The sequence below is a fragment of the Bremia lactucae genome, linkage group LG10, assembly GCF_004359215.1.
Source record: "Bremia lactucae strain SF5 linkage group LG10, whole genome shotgun sequence".
NCBI classification, from domain to species: domain Eukaryota; phylum Oomycota; class Peronosporomycetes; order Peronosporales; family Peronosporaceae; genus Bremia; species Bremia lactucae.
The window spans coordinates 3,424,333-3,444,798 of NC_090619.1; the positions used below are offsets into that span (position 1 = coordinate 3,424,333).

The 20,466-nt window shown below is 45.5% G+C and overlaps 3 protein-coding genes across 3 annotated transcripts; 1 reads left to right on the forward strand and 2 right to left on the reverse strand.

Annotated features, from left to right (window-relative positions):
- Positions 1–48: 48 nt before the first annotated feature.
- Positions 49–14,506, reverse strand: CCR75_007155 (uncharacterized protein; the record flags this gene model as incomplete). The annotated part of the gene is made up of 7 exons (XM_067965219.1): positions 49–2,691; positions 2,757–9,083; positions 9,154–13,536; positions 13,624–13,758; positions 13,829–13,939; positions 14,015–14,121; positions 14,188–14,506. 7 exons carry the CDS (start codon positions 14,504–14,506, stop codon positions 49–51), a joined length of 14,025 nt encoding a protein of 4,674 aa, XP_067814635.1.
- Positions 14,507–14,581: 75 nt separating this feature from the next.
- Positions 14,582–18,787, forward strand: CCR75_007153 (uncharacterized protein). The gene is made up of 8 exons (XM_067965217.1): positions 14,582–14,830; positions 14,926–15,028; positions 15,107–15,212; positions 15,287–15,461; positions 15,527–15,636; positions 15,912–16,597; positions 16,671–16,808; positions 16,874–18,787. Exons 1-8 carry the CDS (start codon positions 14,601–14,603, stop codon positions 17,015–17,017), a joined length of 1,692 nt encoding a protein of 563 aa, XP_067814633.1. The 5' UTR covers positions 14,582–14,600; the 3' UTR covers positions 17,018–18,787.
- On the reverse strand, positions 17,338–18,367 carry CCR75_007154 (uncharacterized protein; the record flags this gene model as incomplete). Its single annotated transcript, XM_067965218.1, has 3 exons — positions 17,338–17,901; positions 17,957–18,220; positions 18,284–18,367. 3 exons carry the CDS (start codon positions 18,365–18,367, stop codon positions 17,338–17,340), a joined length of 912 nt encoding a protein of 303 aa, XP_067814634.1.
- Positions 18,788–20,466: the final 1,679 nt, after the last annotated feature.

The window sequence follows — 20,466 nt, forward strand, 5'->3', positions numbered from 1 at the left end:
GCGGATAAAACAATAAATCTGAAGATGTATTGTCAATATTGATCTATTTTATTGTTTCCTCTGGGGCAATTTTGTGTTGAACACCTCGACCGTTTTCTGTAGAGCTTCAGCCAGTGGCGACACGACAAAGTCAGGAGTTTCCTGAGTACCAATTTCAAGACGTGACGCAGCCGTCGGATTGAAATATCGCGTGCCGCGAGAGTGCCGCATGCCTTTGCCAGCAGCATGCGCCAGTGACGAATGCCACATCTCAAGCTCTTGTGGCGCTGCAGCCACGAGCACCACTTCGCTCTGTACGCGTTCCACGACTTGCCCGCTGTCGAGTTGCAACGTCACCAGCGGTTGCGACCGAATTGCGTTCGTAATGCGCAGACACTGTGTGTCACCGCCATCCATCTCGAGTCGCACATTGCCGAGCGGTATAATGCCACGGAGTTGTTTCCGACTCGAAAAGTAGTACAGACAATTGCGACTGAGCACAAACCAGCGACGTACGGTCGAAAAGCCACCTTTTTTTAGTAAGTAGCCGTTTAAACTCGTATCGGAAGGCCAGAGCTCTTGCTGTTCAGCAGTAGCTGATCTAAAGCTATGCCACATGACGTCTAAAAAGACATTCATATCCCGCTCGTGGCCATCAAGAGCCTTAAGAGACGGTTGCAAACGTGGGCCCATGGGTAAACTGTCGACACCAACGCTAAGGTGAAGAGAAATCTGCGCTGCACTCTTCTGCCACTCGACGCGGTAAATGTAGCGCAGCGGTGTCATCCACTCGACCACGGGTTTAGTGTACGATCCAACATTAATGTAAAGCACACGCTGTTCCGTGACGATAAGCCAATGAGCCAATTGCACCTTTAGCTGTTTGCCTGGCATGTCCATGGCGTCGGATGCACATCCAGGTCCAGCCACCGATATTCTTCTTTTCGCTTGACCCTCCGTCTCGCTATGACTAGAATAATTAGCCGTTGGCGTCGATACTTCTTGCATCAATTCCTCGGCGCTTTCAAATTGAACCGTAATTGGTCGCGGCGTGCCTCGCAGTAGCGCTAGCGTCTCGTGGAATCCGATTCCACGTACGTCCACGCCGCCAACACCAATCAGACAGTCTCCTTTCTGCAGCACCTGTTGTCCAGGGGCTATGTGACCTTGAATCTTTACCTTCGACATACGTCTTTCATCCATGACCTTGATCGTCACATTTTCGCAATAAAAGTCCGTCTCTAAATCCAATCCCAGCAATTTCTTATGAAAGGTGACCTCGTAGCGCAACTTGCGTGAACTTCTTTCGCCTGGGCCTGCATCTAACGTTTCGCCAGCAGCGCGGCGACGCTCGTCATCCTCCTGTAAAGCTATTCGCAGGGAGTTTGTACGCGCACGGGTCGAGTCGCTACTCTTTGGCTTGCCAGATCCAATATTACCACTACGCCGTCGGTCTCGAGCTGCACGCGTCAGATCGGCCGCACTTACCAACTGCACAATTTCGTTGTAAAAGATGATTTTCTCGCCAGAGAGCCGATCGCCTCCCACCCTCTTAAGCAGTTCATATGCAATGGTATCAGCTTCTTTGTAGCACTTAAGCTCATTGTAACGCCCAAACACGCGTGGCCGTCGAACTCGTCGCATATTCTGCCCGTTCTGCAAGGACCGATTGCGCACACCCTGCGTAGCGCGAGATGCAAAATCAAATATTCCAGCTACAGGCTTAACAGGGAGACCAATAATTCCAGTAATTGTGCCTCGTACAAAACCCACAGCCCCGTTTTCATGGGCGCCTCTCATGGGGTTCAGCACTAGCCCCGCCACACCCTCGTAAACACCAAGACTTAGCTCTCGCGACCCTTGAATTAGTCCTTCGCGCAGGCCGCGGACGTGACGACGACGAGCTCGGGCGCGATTCTGCTGATAGTGATCGTCCAAGCTCAAATTTGCGAACCCTTGACCAAAGGTGCCTGAGATTTTACTTGCAGCATCGAACGTACCATCTACTGTATTTGACATTAAACTCGCCGTTCCTTTAGCGAGACCCTTGCTAAAGCCTTTACCACCAATTTTTAAACCTTCCAAAGGCTCGTAGACAAAGTCGCGCACTCCCGTACCAATGTGGTCCAGGAAACCAACTGGGTTTCCAAGAAAATCAAATGATCCCAGAATCTTATGAAGCTGCTTCCATAGCTGGCGTGTGTAGTACTTTGAAACTCTGCGCGTCAGGTCACTACTCGTCCCGAAGGCATGTTCAATCATCAACGCATTCAAGCGCACAGGAGCGTTATCAAGATCAGGAACATGCATAGTTAAGCTAGGAATAGCCCACGATACTGACGATATCTCATCTCCATTGCTCTTACTGAACGTAGTTGGTGCTGAGTTAGAACGCTTCATTTCCTCATCTGACTTCTTAAAAGTATTTGCTTCATGAAGGCTAAGAGTTGTGCTCGTTTGGAATACATCGCTGCGGAACGTAATGTCGAAGTCCATCGGATGAATATGCAGTAATGCAAAGTACACCTTTCGCGTCTCTGAAGTTGACGTCATCGTGTACGACTTAAGACTTAAAAGCGGATTCAGTTCATCACTTTGAGTGTTTTCTTGGTACTCTGCCAATGATTCCAGCATCGTTTCCGTTGGAATGCATTTCATTCGTATCTCCCCACTACGATTTTGTGATCTGTTCCGACCCCATGACTGAGACATCTAATTTTAGAAAATTACGATATAAGATTACGATAACAATTGACAAGAAAAACTTATAGCCATACCGCCGCCATAAATGCTCGTAATGATGCTAAGAGCTCTTCATCCAACTGCGTAGTGACTGGATACAGCCAAAAGGAGCAATGCTTAAAATATTCAGTGTTGCCTTGTTCAATTGACCAGGTGCAGCAAAAGTGCATCGCCGCCACATTTGCTTGGCGATATTTGCAGTCTGCGCAAATGAAAACAGTTTGATTCGAAATCAACCCAGTATTTTCCTTAAATTCGTCGTCATCCCTTTCATTGGCAAATTCAAGGTCTGATTTTTCCATTTCCGCAAGACTTTCATCAATGTCACCAAGTTGTCTTCTCCGTTTAAAAGTTGCTGCAGCCACACCACCAATATCCATCCCTCGTGGGCAAAGTAGCTTTGTAAACGTCGCTTCTTCGCTTTGATTGTCAATTTGCAGATCATCAAGTGTAATGCTCATTCGCATGTTGGAATTTATCCTTGAATAATGAAGATTTATGCCACCTAAGTAAATATACACGAGCTCCGTTGGAAATTCATTAACGCACGAGACACCAACTCCATCCAGACACAAATGCAGTGTCACGCCACGTGTTAAAGTCACAAAGGCGCTTGTGGTGGAGATCTCACAAGCCGTAGGCGAATCCGATGTCACTGATGCTGAGACGGAAGCTTCATACTTATTATCTTTTTCATCAAAGTCCTCTTCGCCGCCTTCAGATAGCTCTAAGACTTTAGTCGGTCCATCTGCGCGAATGCGAACATGCACAAATGTTTTGGCGTTTTGAATTGGCGGAGCAATATCTCGGTGCGATCGCAACGTCGAAAGGGCCGCTCCGATATTAGGCGTCTCTACTGGCAGCGCTTCTTTCGAATCGTCATTTTGGACATCTATAGTCGCAAGGCGCAGCCGTCGCACCCAAATCTTCGCAATCTTCGAATTTTTAGCTTTCAAATCGTAGCATTTTGTTGGCGTTATTATTGTAAACTGATTTGACCGAACAATAGGTAGTTTTGCGCCTGATTTGCATGACACTTCTGACAAATCGCGCGGTGTCGTCATGCTCGTCGTATCTTCTAAATCTACATCTGATTCATCTGCGATATTGATCGAGTCAACACTGTACCACACAGATTTAGAGCACTGAAATTTTCTCATTGGTGCCTGTCTTCTTGCACCTATGCCAGAAGAAATCTGGATTGTCTTAAGTATACCAATCTGCATCATTTCTTGCGCTGTCGTTAACGCTTGTGCTCTTGTCAGCTTGCACATTTCTGTAGTTAAATATTCGACGAGATCTTCACTATTCACGTAAAATCCAGGACGCATATTGCCGCTTTTCACACCCGCGTCATTTTTAATCAGTGTGCTTACAAAATATTCTGATTTTTTACACAGCAATGTAGAGTCGACTAACGACACCGCCAATCGTAAAAGTTCTCTCGCTCTGTCATCCTCCTCATCATCATCGTCGCCTCCACCATCAAGCTGCCTCGAGCCACCACCAAATATACTGCCGGAGATTGATGACACAAAACCGTTTAAGGAAATAAATCCGCTTTTTAGTGGAACTTCAGCAGTCTTTTCAAAAATTGCAACGCCTCCAACACCTGGCACGTCCGAGCCTGTGCGTAAATTAACAACTCCGAGCAGCTCCTGATCCGATTCATTGGAAAAATAATACAGCACGTGCTCATACAGACGAAAATATTTTCTGTTCCATTTGAGCATGCTGTCCTTTTTTAGCAGATACCCCTTTTGCTCAGGCTTCAAAAAAAGTTCCGACGGCAGGGAACGGTGTAGCTGAATGCGCTTGTGAGAAGTCATTTCGTCTAGATTGAACTCTCGAACCTCCACTGCATCTTTGTCCAAGTCCTCACCAGAATGCGATGTAGACGACGTAACTCGCATAAATCTTACTTGAAGCGACCGAGAACAAGAGCTTGAAGTACCAGGAAAGGAAGGATCATGGCTAGATGCAGACGACGGTTTTCCCTCGACACCATTGAGATAATCCCATGAATAAGGGCAAGATGAGCGTGGCAGTAGCTCGTCAAAACTATTATCGTCACCCCAATTTGTCTGTTTGTAGCGTATCCGAAAGGAGGTCATGTTATCGATTCTGTACGGAGGAAAACGTTTCGACTCAGGTCGAAAAATCAGCGCAACAGATCCACCTATAAGCTCAATTTGACATTGCAAAATGTAGATGCGAGAGGAGTCCTCTCGGTCGCGCAGCTTTAAATACGTTGTTCCAATCGAATTGATTTGAAAGCTGCCACTCCAGCTGTACTTCTGCAGTAAAGTAACTTTAAGTAGTTTTTCTTGTGCTGCACTTGGCCAATGAAATGGTACAAGTTCATTAGCACCAAGCCGAAAGGTTTGAGGAGCATCAACCTGTCGATACTTGATAGTTTCTTCTGTCTTGTTGATTAAAATGTAGCGAGGAACAACAGTAGCCATAATGGTCTCTGAGTAACGCCCGCTGCCGTAACAGCTCCATAGCGCTACTTCTTGGCTGCCTTTTCGAGGTTCACTCTCTTGATCCTGATCATAAACTTCATTTGTAAGACTTATGACCTGAGCAACGCCCGAGTTTCCCATAGCATTACGATTAAGGCGAATCACATCAGACCATGGTGATGAACGCGACTTGATTCTTAGAACATCCCAGTGTTTTCCCCCTGAGCTGTACGGCAAAACAGCCCCCCAAGACATTGGACGGATTTGAGCAGGATTTGAGCGCTTGGAGCTTGATACCAAAGAACGTGGCGTCATGTGGTGAGAGCTAGCTGTGCTGGCTTCATCATATAAACGAATAGTCGTCATGGTCATTCGATGACATAAGTGGAAGCCATGACGACGGCCCTTACTCTCTACCTTTGACGTAATTGAGATAGGAAGGCCATACCACCGCTCGCTTTCTGGTCGTCCAGCACTTCGTAACGATACGAATCGAGGTAGCGCTAGCTCATAAAATTGAAAATCTTTAATATCAAGAACACCTGTAAAGCCGCATTTAATGCAGACACGATCAAAAACTTCTGACATCAGATTACTGGAACAAACTTCCACGGTAACGCAGGCAAATCGGTTGTGAGGTAGATACACTAAAATCCCGCGAGATTTTTCCGTGAACGATAATTTTGTCGGAGATCCGTCCAGAATTGATGCCCCCATCGCCCTAGTCGATGTTGGATCGTAAGACAGCATTTCTTGTGGGTGTGCGAGTTCAAATTCACCGGTGTGGCGTGCGCGCATGGTAGAAACGGTACCACTTACTCCCCTGTCTTGACTAGTCGGAGTTTGGTGCCGCTGCAATGACCTCGCCCCTCTTGTCGATGGAAGGGGACCATCATTTAATGCCGGAAAGCTTTCTATGTCTTCCAGGTCAATATCCTTACTGCTTTGATCCTGGAGGTACGATGACATCATCTCATCATCCAAACCAAGTGGCGAGCTACGATCGCTAGAATTATCTTCAACAACGTTTGCGACGTCCATGTCCGAAGGAAGCTCTTGAGATGTACCAACCGAGAAGGAGATACTTACATCTCCTCGATGAATACTGGCAAGATTGTTTTTACTAGCTTTCTGTTCGCGAGATGAGTTTCGCTTGAGAAGCTTGTACCAATTAAATGCTGCAGCTCGCTTACGATTCTTTAAGATGCTGTCCAATTTCACAGCAGCGACTCCAAGGCAAGTGTCCAAGCCGTAACGAATATTGCGCACTTCTACAATTATACGAGATAACTCCAAACTCTCCAATTGAAACGGAAAGCGCAGCAACAAAGTATTCCGAAGATGAGAATTCCATTGTGGATTCACGCCACCAGACGGACTTGGCTTTGTAGTGGTAGAACAAACCACAACCATTTCTGGTTTCTCCAAGTACCTTTCTTTTGGATTCTTAAGCACGTACAAAGACACTCGTACGTACGGGTTCTGAGCTCCAAAGTACTGTGAATTGTACAAGTTTTTTGCTTCCCGAACCACCACAACAACAGCAACCGGGTTAGCAGAGGGCTTTATTTTTTGCAGACGAACCAACTGAGTTTCTCGATTTCCTTCTCCATGAAAAGATAGTGAACGTAGTGAGAAATTATCATTTAGTTGCTCTGACAGGCCTGCACTTTGATGCACATACTTGTACACATTCTCAAGTCGTTTTGCGGACGAAGCAGTTGAGTTACAATACTCGAGATCAAGTCCAGTGTGGTTGACAATCCAGATAGAACATGAAATAATAACATCTCGCCCAGACAGCTTCACCTGTAATTGCAAATTGGGTACGCTTCCTTGCTCTCCAATAATATCACGGTCAAATGCACGGCCAAGAAGCTGTATTGATTCAATTCTTTCTTTGTATGGGACCGTGTAAGCAGACATCATCGGATTAATTATCGGTCTTGGAATACTCCAACTATAATTCTCTAACCGTAAAGATATGTACAAGAGCTCGGCAGCGTCAATTTGAAATAAAGGCAGCAGATTTCCGACTGCCAATACACCTTCAGCAATCAGCTGAAGCGACATACTGAGAAGTCGATAAGCTATGGCTGTCGCTAATCGATTGTGAAGCGTGAGGAATGGTGACACGGAGAGATAATACAAACTCGAATTTGTCGCTTCGTACAGACCTCGCCGCTGCCCCGCTGTTCTTGCTTCATCTAATTCGTAGTTAATATCTCGCAAAGAGTTTAAACGCTGGCGTTGAGTTGGTTTGACGAACATGTTAAGAAATTCGTCTTCCTCGTTTCCACCTTCTTCTTCAATCAATTCTCGATCAAACAAAGTTTTCTCCGGTAGTTGGGGTTCGTCCGCACAAGAAAAAGTGGCTCGCATTAGATAATATGCCTCCACTTCATATGCGCATTTCCAAGTAGGCAAATCTCGAACAACGTAACCAGTCAGCGGAATCGCAGACGACATTGAACAAGACGCCACCAATTCCAGTGATCTCGCAGCACTTTCCGATTCGTCCATCGTAGCAAGCGTTTCAAAATTGCAGACGCAACTACCAGCGCGCACAAAGCGCTTTGTGTTAATTGCTTTTGCTGTCCTAACTTCGTCTCCTAGTTCTTCTAAGCTAGTTGTTAGCGGCGCATATTGCACGTATGGCGAAGGTCGTATGCTAATTTTGCTTTGAGGGTGTACAAGTTGGAGTGGAATATACACAAGCTCTTCCCGGTCGATAACCCACTCTTGAATGCATCCGCCGTCCCGAGGTGAAAAAGCCCAAACCATTAAAGGAACCGACGTTCGATTTTGAAGTACCAATTGAGAATGAAGGCTAATTAGCTTGCTGCCATCCGCTTGGATGCTTATTTCTGCCACCAATGTTGGTGGACCAGTATCTTCATCTCCACCAATAACACAGTCCCCTGTGTCTACACCAACTACCGGTACAAGCGATTCGCGAAGCGGAACAGCCACATGTCCAACCATATCCACTATAACAGGGTTCGCGCTCACCCACCTATTCCCGTTCAGCCATACAGATAATGTGTGATTTACCGTAAGAGCTTGGCGATCAGCTTCTCGCAAAAATCTGTCTGCAGAAGCGCTGTCAAAGCTTAGCATGTCCCCTTGCTCGCGGCAATCAACTGAAACTTTTCCATTAACGGCAACATTTTGTTGAATAATGGTTCCAATGCCACGACGAAAGCTGAACGCTAAGCCTAGACCCGTCTTGTTTTCGACCCAGAATGGCGCAGTTGATTTCGAACCAGAAGTAACAAAATCAGCTTGTCTTAAAGCATCCGATGACAATAAGGGGGCCATGGCAGGTGTAATATTGAAGTTGATAGTATTTGGCAAATTCGCATACACTTCGACAATGCTTTTCTCCTCCAAAGCGCGATGTATACGCATCTGAACGATGAATGGTTCCACCAGAGGTTCCCAGCGATAGATGCTATTATTAAAAAAATTAAAAAGCAATGTGGCACCCATTGTGGTTGAGTATTCTTCCTCTTGAATATATTCGCACACGATATCTCGCATGTGAAAATCAGCGATGGGAATGCCCAAACTGTTGTTCACTAACACCAAACGTAACTCACCAACATCACCCAGAAGCTTGTCAGCAACATATATGGGTGATGACATCTGAGAGCCCGGTGCACTGTTTGACCTTCTCCGCGCGTCGGATTTCGCAGAAATCGATCGTGACGATGACGAAATAGACTGCAGATAATTGTTCGCAATATTAGCAAATAAATTCGCATCTTGAACTGAAAATCGAGTCTCTACAGGGGCCAATACGAATGAGTTGCGTCGCGAAAGCGTGGCTGTACCTTCAACAAAGTGATCGAATACCAAAAGAAAAGCGTTTGACAGAGGAAAGGACGCGTCGATCTATCAATACAGATACGACCAAATGTAAGAATAAATGGACAAGCATATATCAGTAACTGAAAAAGCTAACCTGAAGATCTGGAAGCTGGGAGAAATAAACACCATGTTGATCAAATTCTAAATGACACTTTGTCGTACTAACGCTATCTTTGAGATTTTGGCGGGCAGAGTAAGCAGCCACAACATCCGTCAGCATGAGCAGCGCATGAGCCACTGATGTTTTGAAGTCTTCCAATAGCGAGAAAAGACACCCTTTCGTAGTCAGATAGAAGTCAATTTTTCGCCAATTTGGTGGAGCAGACGCTAAAAATCCAATGCCGAATTCCAGAAACTCGCCTTCTGTGATAATTGGATCAGCAAAAAATGATACGATGTCGTGAAAGGCCGGATAAACACCCAGAAAATTCGTGTTTTTTAACTTTAAATCGTAAAAAGAGTCTGTCCAATTCAATTTTTGATTGTATTCGATTTGTAGGCCATCACCAGGGAGAGGACGAATAATTTCTGAAGCCGTCTGGCAATGAGTTGGCCGGATATCAACTGTCGTGAAGGACAATGCCGACCCATAAAACTCCAGCGAATCATCCGTGCGCAAAGTAAAAACTAATTCAAGCTGTTCATAGAACATATCGGCGATGGAATGGTCTTTGTTTGAAATGCGAAGCGCAGCGTCAGCAACCTTCACAAGAACTTTTATCCATATCGCACGGCAATAATCAGTTACAAAGTGAAGTCCTCCACACGCGGCGCATAACGGATACGTGTCATCCGTGACAACACGCGAATTTTCCCGAAAATTCTCATAGGCTATGCCTAGGCAAGTTGTGTACTGCTCGGGAGTGATGCCTAGGCTTAATTCATTCAACGAAAGACTTATTCCATAATAAGAGCTTAAGATTGCTTCGGACAGACTTTCAGGCTCCAAATCAATGTGCCCACTTAAAAGCGAGTGGCGGAAAAGCGGTGACGCTGAATTGCGGGTGGTGCCACAAAAATCAACCAGCTCAAATTCGAAAAGCCCCACCGAAGAAGTGGACATATCGGCAGAGTCTTGACCTTGCACCATCGTATTAGAACTCAATGCGACTCGCGCATCATGAAATTCCGCATCCTCTGAAACAAACAAAGGCGTCATCAGATATTGCGACATACCGGCAACCTCGTCGAGAATTTGCTCTATCCAGTCAGACCGCCCTCGCAAACCATTCAAAGAAGCAGTTGTCAAAAAGTGAAGATTATTGCGACCTACGCTATCTAGTGCTTCGCTCTCGGTTTTTGCTTTATCAAGAGCCTCATCCACTTTAGCCGAATACTGCGTCAGCTGCTCTAATTGCTGGTCCAACTCCAAAATTTTATGACGAATAATTTTCACTGCATCTTCGGCTGCCGGTAGAGTTTGAAATCCTTCATGTAGATAGTTATGTGCTTGCTGCGTGGCACTTCGAAGATCAATAAACAGCTGGCTTCGATTGCTAAGAAAACGCGAGCGCTGATTTCTGATCTGTCTTCGCAAATTTCTTAAATCCGGTCGTCGTGAATGTTTCGCTTTTACTGCAGACGCGCCCGCTAGAGCTGAATCGCGTGATAGCCGCGATTCGTCAGCAAATGTGCCTTTCTGTAAGAATTCAGACATCAGTGGGTCGATACCACTACTCCAAAATCGGGCATGCGTTGATCGAAGAATAACGCTCTCACGCGAAAAAGAGCTGCGCGGCAGCGCAAATGCCATGTCATTTCCTACGATTTCAAATCGAGTGTTACTATGTCCTCCTTTAGCCATTTCCATGACGCTGGCGCGCATGTTTTTGCCGGTCACAGCTGCATCAAAATACATGCCGAGAAGATTTTCGAATGGAACAGTAAGCGCTGCTGTATCTACCTTGAATTTTTTAAGCACAAACACAGCTCTTTCACAGCTCGGTTTTTTGTCTGGCGGGATTTCAAAGGCATCAACAACGTGGTCATATACGTAGTGATAAAATTGCTTGAACACTCGGTGCAAATACACAACACAAACGGAATCCAGCCGCACACGAACCAAAAGGCCAGTACCACTATTATCGAATGATGTCAGTGCAAATTCAATAACGTTTTTAATTCCAAATTGACCCACGTCAGCATCTTCATCAAAACTATCTGATGAAGACCCAATGGCTTGCCGGTTCGGCAACCTCGCCCCAGCGGGCAGCGGTCCGCTAGGATCAGTTAAATCAGTCAACTGGAGATTCCGTATGCTGCCCTTAACTTTAAGAACCATATCACCAACAGCAGAAGCCCTTGATCCACTAGCTTGCAACGACATTTTCGAAATCCCAATTAGAGCAATTGTCTTAATAGGCGACAAGCTTTCGAAAGTGTTACCCGGTGTTTGATCTCGATGCTTAATGTAAATTTCCAGACCGTGTGCTACAACTAGACTGATATCTAAATTATCATCAATGGATGAAGAGTCCTTCGACACCAATAACGACGTTTGTGACCTCGCTATTTTCATATTGCGCCGATATGTATTTGTGTCATAAGCATAGCTAGTCGATAAAATGAATCCTAGCAAATATATGTTTTGACATTCCAGAAACATTGCCAAAATTGTTTTTACGTTAGGAAGAAAGATGACTCCAGACAAGCGCTCGACAGAGATAACGACCTGAGTTGTCCGACTAACAAATTGTAGGATTTCTGCATGTGCGCCGGATTTAAAAGTGTAGGCTCGTTCAATACAATACGACAACCTGAGAGCAGGTTTACGATTCCCTGGACTTCCGGTAACGCTAAAGATATCCCTCTCTTCTTCTTGAATAAAAACTGACAACATGCTAACGCTATACGATACTGCTGTCGTGCAGAAGCGTGAAGAACAATCAACGTCTTTAATGGAAAGTACAAGCATAGCAGGTTGGTTGGAGCGATCATCGGTTATACACAACTTCAACTCTGGAATTCGTACCAATACTAGTTGTTGGCACGCTAGATTTATGCTCGCACACCCTTTTGCTCGATGCAGATCTTGAATAGGTCCGTTCCTGAAACTGTTTGGTAAAAGAAAACTCCACTTGCCCAATATCCAGCAAATAGCCTCGAGTTCTTCCATTATCCAGTCCATCAGTATTACTGAAAACTGAGCTTCATAATTATACATGGCAATCTCATCATAGTCTTTGTCATGTTGCTCAAGAGAAAGTGTACCGTGATCACCTAATGTACAGTGCTTACAAGGGTAATTATCCGATGACCAATTTGCTCTCGAATGACTTGTTTTAGTAAGTAAAAGCTGGTCGACAGCAATAATTACATGCGAGTTGCTCACATCATCTGACACGAATTCTGCTTGCAACAAGGCCAAGCTCTCGTTACTAGAAAATAGACGCAACCTTGCTCGAGTGTCACTTTTTACAATCTCGCCATCATGTTCAAATGTTTCGACTACTACTTCCGCCAGCTCAATATTAAAGCACAAATGATCATGTAGCACGAAGACGAAGCAAATTCTTTCAATCCGAACTCTTACGTGCGCAATAGGTGCGATTTGTGCTTCATCAAAAGTGATTAGTCTTTTAGGGTGCGACGTATTCCACTGGTTCCACCACAGGTACACTGGTGCGAAGAGATCCATCCACAAAATCAACGTCTCGTCTTTAATTGATGCCATTACACTGCCTGACTGAAAATTTAATGTAGCCTGATGCCCGACAAGACGGCTCTGATAGGCCGGAATAATGCACAGTATCCGTATGATTGGAGCAACATTCGAAAGTGGGCCATCATGTTCATCATGCTGACTTAAATGGTCAACAATACTATAACCCATAGTGCCCTTTTCAACCTCGTACATGCGAAATGATTGAATAGATATATTCGCCTCGTCTTCCACGCAAGACTGTTTAATGGTACCAACACTCCGTCCGAGAAGCCACACCCATTGCGTTGACATTAACTTATCGTCCTTAGTTCCACAATTCTCTCTCGCGGAGAAAAATATACCCGCGCCATGTCGTAATTCTGCCCGAACAGACAAGCTAGGTGGAGTAATTGCATCTTCAAACTCATCGTCGTCGTCATCGTCGTCATCGTCGTCAATACCTGCTGCAAGCGTGTATGTCTCTCCCACAACAGAGTTTAAACAGTCGGTCAATAGCCACTGTTTTGCATATGATAGTACCATCAAAAAACCATCTGGTCGTGATGCTTGCTGCTGTGTCAATGCGGCTAATCGTTCGAATTCGTCATAAGGAGCTTTTACTTCTATTAAAATGGCGTAAAAGACGTCAATATGTTCAGGTCCGAAGTGCATCCTGGGTTGATTGGCTTTCAAATTAAACTTTTCATTGCCGCTCACACGATGGCTAGCACATAGCTCGCATGTGTCTGTAATACGTCCAGGAACACATCCAACGTCCACGTCTAACTCTACATGTGGAAACGCTGCATTGACGCTATGGTAGTACAAACTTGCCTACAGTAGCATTGAACCCACAACTTATTATTAATAGGCAAGATGCAATTAGCTCGCTGCACGAGCAAGGAATCAAAAGCATCTCACCTTGACTGTGCTACGCCACTCGTGGAATAAATATCTCCGCATGATCACCGGAGACGTATTTTCGTCCTTGTCATTTCTTGTGCAATGATTACCTGGATATTCAATATATGCTGCAACGCCTTCTATACTTAAAAGCTACACACAAATCAAGAAAAGACCAGTAAATTTATGACTCATATAACAAAAATTAATTACTTTTCCTCACCTTATTTGATTCCACGGCCGAACTTGATTGCTGTGTGTAGTCCAATTCCCACTTTGAATTCGTGTTGATTAAAGTCATGTGTCCGATTTCGAATGTACCGCTACCTGATTGCTAAAAATAACAGACCATAGAAATTAGAAGAAGTCAGCTTATCCTTCCTCACAAAACATTTACAGTAGCTATTACTGGTGGCCGCGAGCTGGGATCACAGTCGTATCGCAATTGCACATCTGAAAGCTCGATATGCACATTGGCAATGATATGCGACACTAGTCTGGAGAGATACGTCCGATCTGCAAAATTATGCACCAGTTAGTCTTCTCAACACAGTTGTATGTTACCAAGCATAAGGCAACCACCGTCTCCATTGCTGCCGTCGATGCTCGTATCCACAAGATCTAATTCCGCTACCTCTGGATGATGCATCATTTTAGGAGTCTGATGCAGTGACACGCGAATGTATTCAGCCTTAATTTGTACTGATTGCGTCCACAGTGCGCGCCACGGAATCCTGACGCTTAAGTGGCCGATAGTGCCCTTCCCGTATGACAAGCGTAGTTGCAGATCTTGAAATGACAAGTCACCTTGCCACAAGCTGAGCTTTAGCATGCTCGAGTCAAAAGACACGAATTTTCCCAAGAGGCGCTGCAGCAATAGCGCGATTGCGTGCTGGAGCATTGTCGCTTTCAAATGTCAATAAAGCCGCGTGGTGAGGCCACACTATTATTACACACAAAATAATATACCAGTGAATTTTCACTTTAGAGTCGTTATGGCCGGGAGCATTGAGGCATGGTACTACGGGCTGCCGTACGTCACACGCTTCTACCTGTCAGTGTGTTTTGGATCAACGCTATTATCGACGCTCGGGTTCCTAAATCCACAGTCGCTTTATTTGGACTTTGACCTAGTGTGGCAGCGGTTCCACCTTTGGCGCCTCACTACGTGTTTTATGTATATTGGGGGCTTCAGCTTTCCCTTTCTTATGCAGCTCATGATCCTGTATGACACTATCATCATTCAGATTTTTATAGTATGAACGGAAAGGAGCCTCTATAGATAAATTTGACTTTTGTGGTGTTTCTTTGATGATACAGGTCCAATTATTCGTCCCGACTGGAAGAAGATCCGTTCCCCGGCGGCGGCGGCCCTGCGGCTGACTACGCTTTCATGTTGTTTTTTGGAGCTGTTGTGCTTTGGGTGAGAGCATAAGGCCAATCAATGCCATGATTAGTAGTATTAATATGGTGATAATGTGACTCCTGTTGTGAACTGTAGGTAATCGCATTCTTCATGACAATCCCATTCCTGGGTACGTCACTCATCTTTATGATTGTTTACGTTTGGAGCCGTCGAAACCCAACAGCGCCTGTTTCGATATGGGGTAAGTCGTGTTGTATGTTATGTGTTCACTCGCACTAAAAGCGAGATATGCTGACGCTTATCCTCTGCTCGCAGGCTTCCGTCTTGATGGTTTATATCTTCCATGGGCACTTATCGCCTTCACTGTTCTCGTCGGTGGCAATCCTATGATGGACGTGTTCGGGGTCGTTGCCGGCCATCTGTATTACTTTTTGCTGGAGGTGCTGCCGGCGACCAAGGGCTGGAATCTTATGCAGACTCCTGCGGTTTTGTAAGTACATTTCTGCTTCGAATTCTGGTGCGTGGTCTTTATCGGTCGTTTCTGTTTGCATTTAGCACGAATCTATTTCCGCCACCGCAAGTCGCATTAAATAGAGCTCCAATTATTGGCGCCCGTGGTGCGGCTAACGGCGGCGCAACTCCTCGTGCAGGTGGCTATGCTTGGGGTGCGGGAAGGTCATTAGGCTCGGAATAAACAATTGTTGCGAACGATTTCCAAAAGGCCAGTCGTAAAGTTTTTGGCTGCTACTGTAGTACTATGTCAGTCTTTACTGACCGTGCAAATCATACTGTTGAGTCGATAGCATCAGAAGGTTAGTAGGACGCAAAATAAATTGGACAAACATTTTGGTGAAAGCCTGTTTATACTTGACATTTAATGGTTTTTTCGATTATAATCTATGTGCACCTTGTGATTTTTACTCAACTTACTGCCATTCAGTGATCACGATGCCGCACCCGCGCTTTCCCAAGATTGAGATCCAGGAACTTCGCGACGACTTTATCCGCTTCGAATTGTCGGAAACGGATCCGAGCGTGGCTAATGCCATACGCCGCGTCATGATAGCCGAGGTACCGACTCTGGCTATCGACTTGGTGAGCATCGAGATCAACACATCGGTCATGACCGATGAATTCCTGGCACACCGTTTAGGAATGATTCCGCTAAACTTTGATGGCGGACTTGAAAATTTTCGTCAGCGCTTTGTTTACTCTCAGGATTGTGACTGCGACGAGAACTGTCCAAATTGCTCGGTCGAATTCTCGTTAGACGTGACGGCTGATAGTGGTGTGCTGTCCGTCACTAGTGAGGCGCTTAAATCCTCGGATCCATATATTCGACCCGTAAATTTTTCATCCGAGGAAGAACTAAACAATACTCAAGATAGTGGTGTTATCATTGCCAAACTCGGTCCCGGCCAGAGGCTGCGCCTATCGGCAATCGCTAAGCTCGGCATCGGCAAGGAGCACGCAAAGTGGTCTCCTGTAGCTGTTGCCACATACATGTACGACCCAATCATAACGCTCAATCAGGCCGTGCTCAGCTCATATACACCCGAGCAAAAGGCCGAGCTATACAAAAGCTGTCCCACTGAAGTGTTTGAGACGGATGAAAACTACGAGCAGGTTGGCAAAGCTTCTGTTTGCTGATTGAAAATGAAATGGTTTATAATATGCCTGTGTGCTGTTGCTCCTACAGCTCACGGTAGGAGACCCAATGCGTTGCATGTACTGTGACGAGTGCGTTAAGCTTGCGGATTCATTTAAAGACAATCCGGAAGATGACTCGGCCGTTTCAATTAAAATGCGTGAAGACAAATTTATTTTTTCCGTCGAGGTGCGAAAATCGTTTCGATATTGCTTGCGTTCTCGTCATTCCTATTCATATTGTACAATGTTTAGACAACGGGCCAATTGAAGCCCGAAGAAGTTGTGATTTGTGCATTAGATTTGATTCGTGAGAAGCTGTCATCACTGAAGCACCAGTGTTTGGAATTGAGCCAAGATGATCAAGGCTCGGCTGCGCCAATTACGCCGTTTGGATAATAAAGTAGTCGACACAAGGCGTGCGTCTTCAGTACTTGGTCGACATATTCGATATAAGTCGCTCTTCATCGCCTGCAGAAGACTTAAGTTGTCTACTCTTGGTCTTACACAGAATTCAGCCAGAGCCTTGCTCGCGATAGAACTATTCTGCTACGTGCATATATATTTTTTACCGATATAAATTATATTTTAATAGAGCTGTAAGACTTCAACGCCTTCGTCTATTTTTTAGCACAAATTATCTGGCGTAAATGTCAAAATAAACCATTGTTTAACCTTACAAACTAAATACGGTGCTTGAATTTCCATCTAGATTTTTATCAGAGTGTTTCTTGGTTATTGCATATGGTTCCAAGTCGTGAAGACTTGTATATTTGAAGCAAATTTCCCAGCAAATCAGTGGAATGGATGTTCTCTAGGGGCACACCTTGAGAGGCACACAAAAATTCTACATTCTCGTGAAGCATACTCACCCCACGCCCAAAACCGATGCTACCATCGGGGTAAAGCGTATGGCACCCAGCTCCTTCGGTCGTGTTCCCAATTGTTGAGAATGATCCATTGAAAATCATTGGGTGCGGATACGTGATCTTAAGATATTTTACGAGACAATTCAGCAAATGAATCACCTTGCCGAACGCCGCAGCAACAACTTCGGGTGGCACGTTTTCAAATTTGCCAGACTTTGGCAGTGGAAGTCCCGCGATCGTCCGGTAAAAGACAGGGACATCTTTTTTTAACTTCCTTTGTCGCCGCACGTCAGGTAGCCTGCTGAAAGGATCGGCCACTTTTTCATCAGCTTCCTCACTTATTACTTTTTCCGGAATTAATGCAAATAGCGCAAAAAGCTTGCGAAGCCTATCACCTCGCACTTTAGCAGCATTCTATGGCCCCAATCAGCAATAATGTCCATCAAACAGACTTGATTTCTTTCCCTACCTCGTTCGCCCATTGAATCTGGTAGTCCAAACACTCAAGCACTGGAGCATGAAGACTTTTGGCTTGCTGGCAGTCATTCTGCAGTTTGTGCTGCACTTCTACCATTACCAGAGAGCGTTTCTCCAGCATAGATGTCCGTTCTAATACTGCGATTCGCTCAGTGCAAAGCTTCTCGCGCGTTTTCATCACCGTTTCAGCCACGCGTCTGACCTGCTCTATACAATCATTCAACCGAAGTTCGGCGCGAAATAGTGGGTTCTTCATCTGGAATAAAAAATTAGATAAAAATAAGTCAAAATAAGTGTAGTGCGGTGTTGATCGACGCACGTTCAGAGCCGACTCGGTCTTTTTACGTAGCACCGCCACGTCAGCCTGTAGCGCAGCTAGCATGGTGCGACGCTGTTGTAGCATGGAGGATGTGCAGCTCGCACAAGAGAATTCGTTCCGCTTTCGGTGGCAAAGAATACATTCGCTTCTTTCCATTTCGGTAAGACGATTCTGTATGAAAAGTGACATTCTTGACAGCTTCACGTAACATCAATTTTACCAATTTTTCAAAAGCGCTTTCGTCAGCAATGGAACCGAAAACGTAATTTGGAGGATGTAATTCAGGAATTGCAAATACACCACAGTTTCTCTAAATACACCACATACACTACACCCAGACCGCACCACACTGCGCGCGAAACTCACTGCCGCACAATAATCCAGATCTAAAATTCATTTAGAAAAGGCGCGTCTAAAACCATGCACCGTAACGTAAGCCCAACATGCGATACAAGAGAATTTAATTATACATTTATTTTTTTACGCGAACAAGCCTATTCTGCCCCGCTGCAGCCAAAAGTTCGACTCCGCAACTCTGAAATGACGCAGCCGAAGGGCATCCAAAGGTGGTATTGGACTATCTGCAGCAAGCTCTGCAGATCTCTAGTGATCTCCTTCTACATGCGATAACGTGATTTCCATGCCGCCAGCAAACGTGGTATCAAGTAAGAAATTTGTCGACCGCAGATTTCAAAAACTTACGGTTTTTGTAGGCGGGCACGTCGTAATGCGGCCACGCTGTACTTAGACACACACTCTAGCACAGCGAGGAAGCGGTTTAACCTGCTTCTCTTGCGTGCAGTGAGGTAGTTGTGGTGGGCGCGTTAGCGACCTCACCCAACGCACTAAGCACTTTGATTAAGTGCCATCACGGGAGCGGTAATCCGGCTCCTCGTGCGCACTTATCAAGTATGAAGTAGTTTTCAGACTGATTTATATATAATCGTATTAAATATAAATACCTATTTTTACTAATTAAAATGTCACCTCTATAGATAACACTTAATATTTATTGCAAGCGTATCTTTCTAGATACCTCGCGTAACGGATGACGTTAGCCGTCATCACGGATGACGCTGGGCGTCATCCCTCCTAATGTGAATGCACCCATGTGCATCACATACACAAGGGTTGGTCACAAATGTGCACCACACCCGAGTGCTGGGTCTAATTACTATTATTCAGTAGTTGACCATCCCCTTAAGTACACCAAGTGTACTTAACGGGGACTGTGTAGCATTAGGGCAACTTTAGCCCGTTACACCATCCTCCCCTTTAAGAACAAATTCACATTTTTAAATCTGTCAAAGAGGAGAGAGGAACTGCGAGCAGCTTTACGCGCCGCTAGTTCACTCAATAACTCTAGCGACCTGTGTTTCCATACACGGCGCCAAAGATGCCAGCTAAAAGGGGCCACGTTGGTGGGTCGTCTGCGAAGACGCCCACTCAACCTCAAACTAAGCGCACGCGCCGCGTTATTCGCCGGCCGCGTCAAATGCCTTAGTCGAAATGCCGACAGCTACTGCTGCTGTCGCGTTAACAGGGCTAAAGGATCCATCCCACTTTAACAGTGAGGATGCTGATCCGTCGCTCTTATTGTCGACTACAATGAGTTGATACCGTTGCCGTCACCTCATAGTAGTGATGCGGACAACGAGCTCATGAGGAAGGATGATGGCGCATTATTGCCCATCCAAACTTCTCTCATGGCTCACAACATGGAGACAGCAATATTTACGAATGCTGTCTCGTCGTCTGCGCTGGAAAGCGCAGCGACAGGTAATGAGAGCGCTGCCATAAAGGCGCAGCCGCTTCTCCGTTAAGTACAATCACAACGCCTTTTGCTCAGACCATAACCCATAATGGTTCTGACATAGAGGATTCGGAGCCTAAAGCTCCGCCGACGACACGTCAACGTGCTCAGTCGGTGTCACAAGCCATTCGTTTAGAACGTGGCTATGTGACGGGTGGCATACCAAATATACCCCCTCCATCTAAATGGCCTCGTTTAAACGGGCCAAGAGCGTCGCTTCTCGAGCGCGCTCTTGTAGACGCACATAATTATTATGACGTCTTTAAATCATGGAGGGCTCAGGGAAAATCGCTTGGGCGTATTTTCCCGATCCCGGTCGTGTTGCGTTCAAATGAAACGCCCGACCAAAACGAGGCGGAATTCCTGCGCC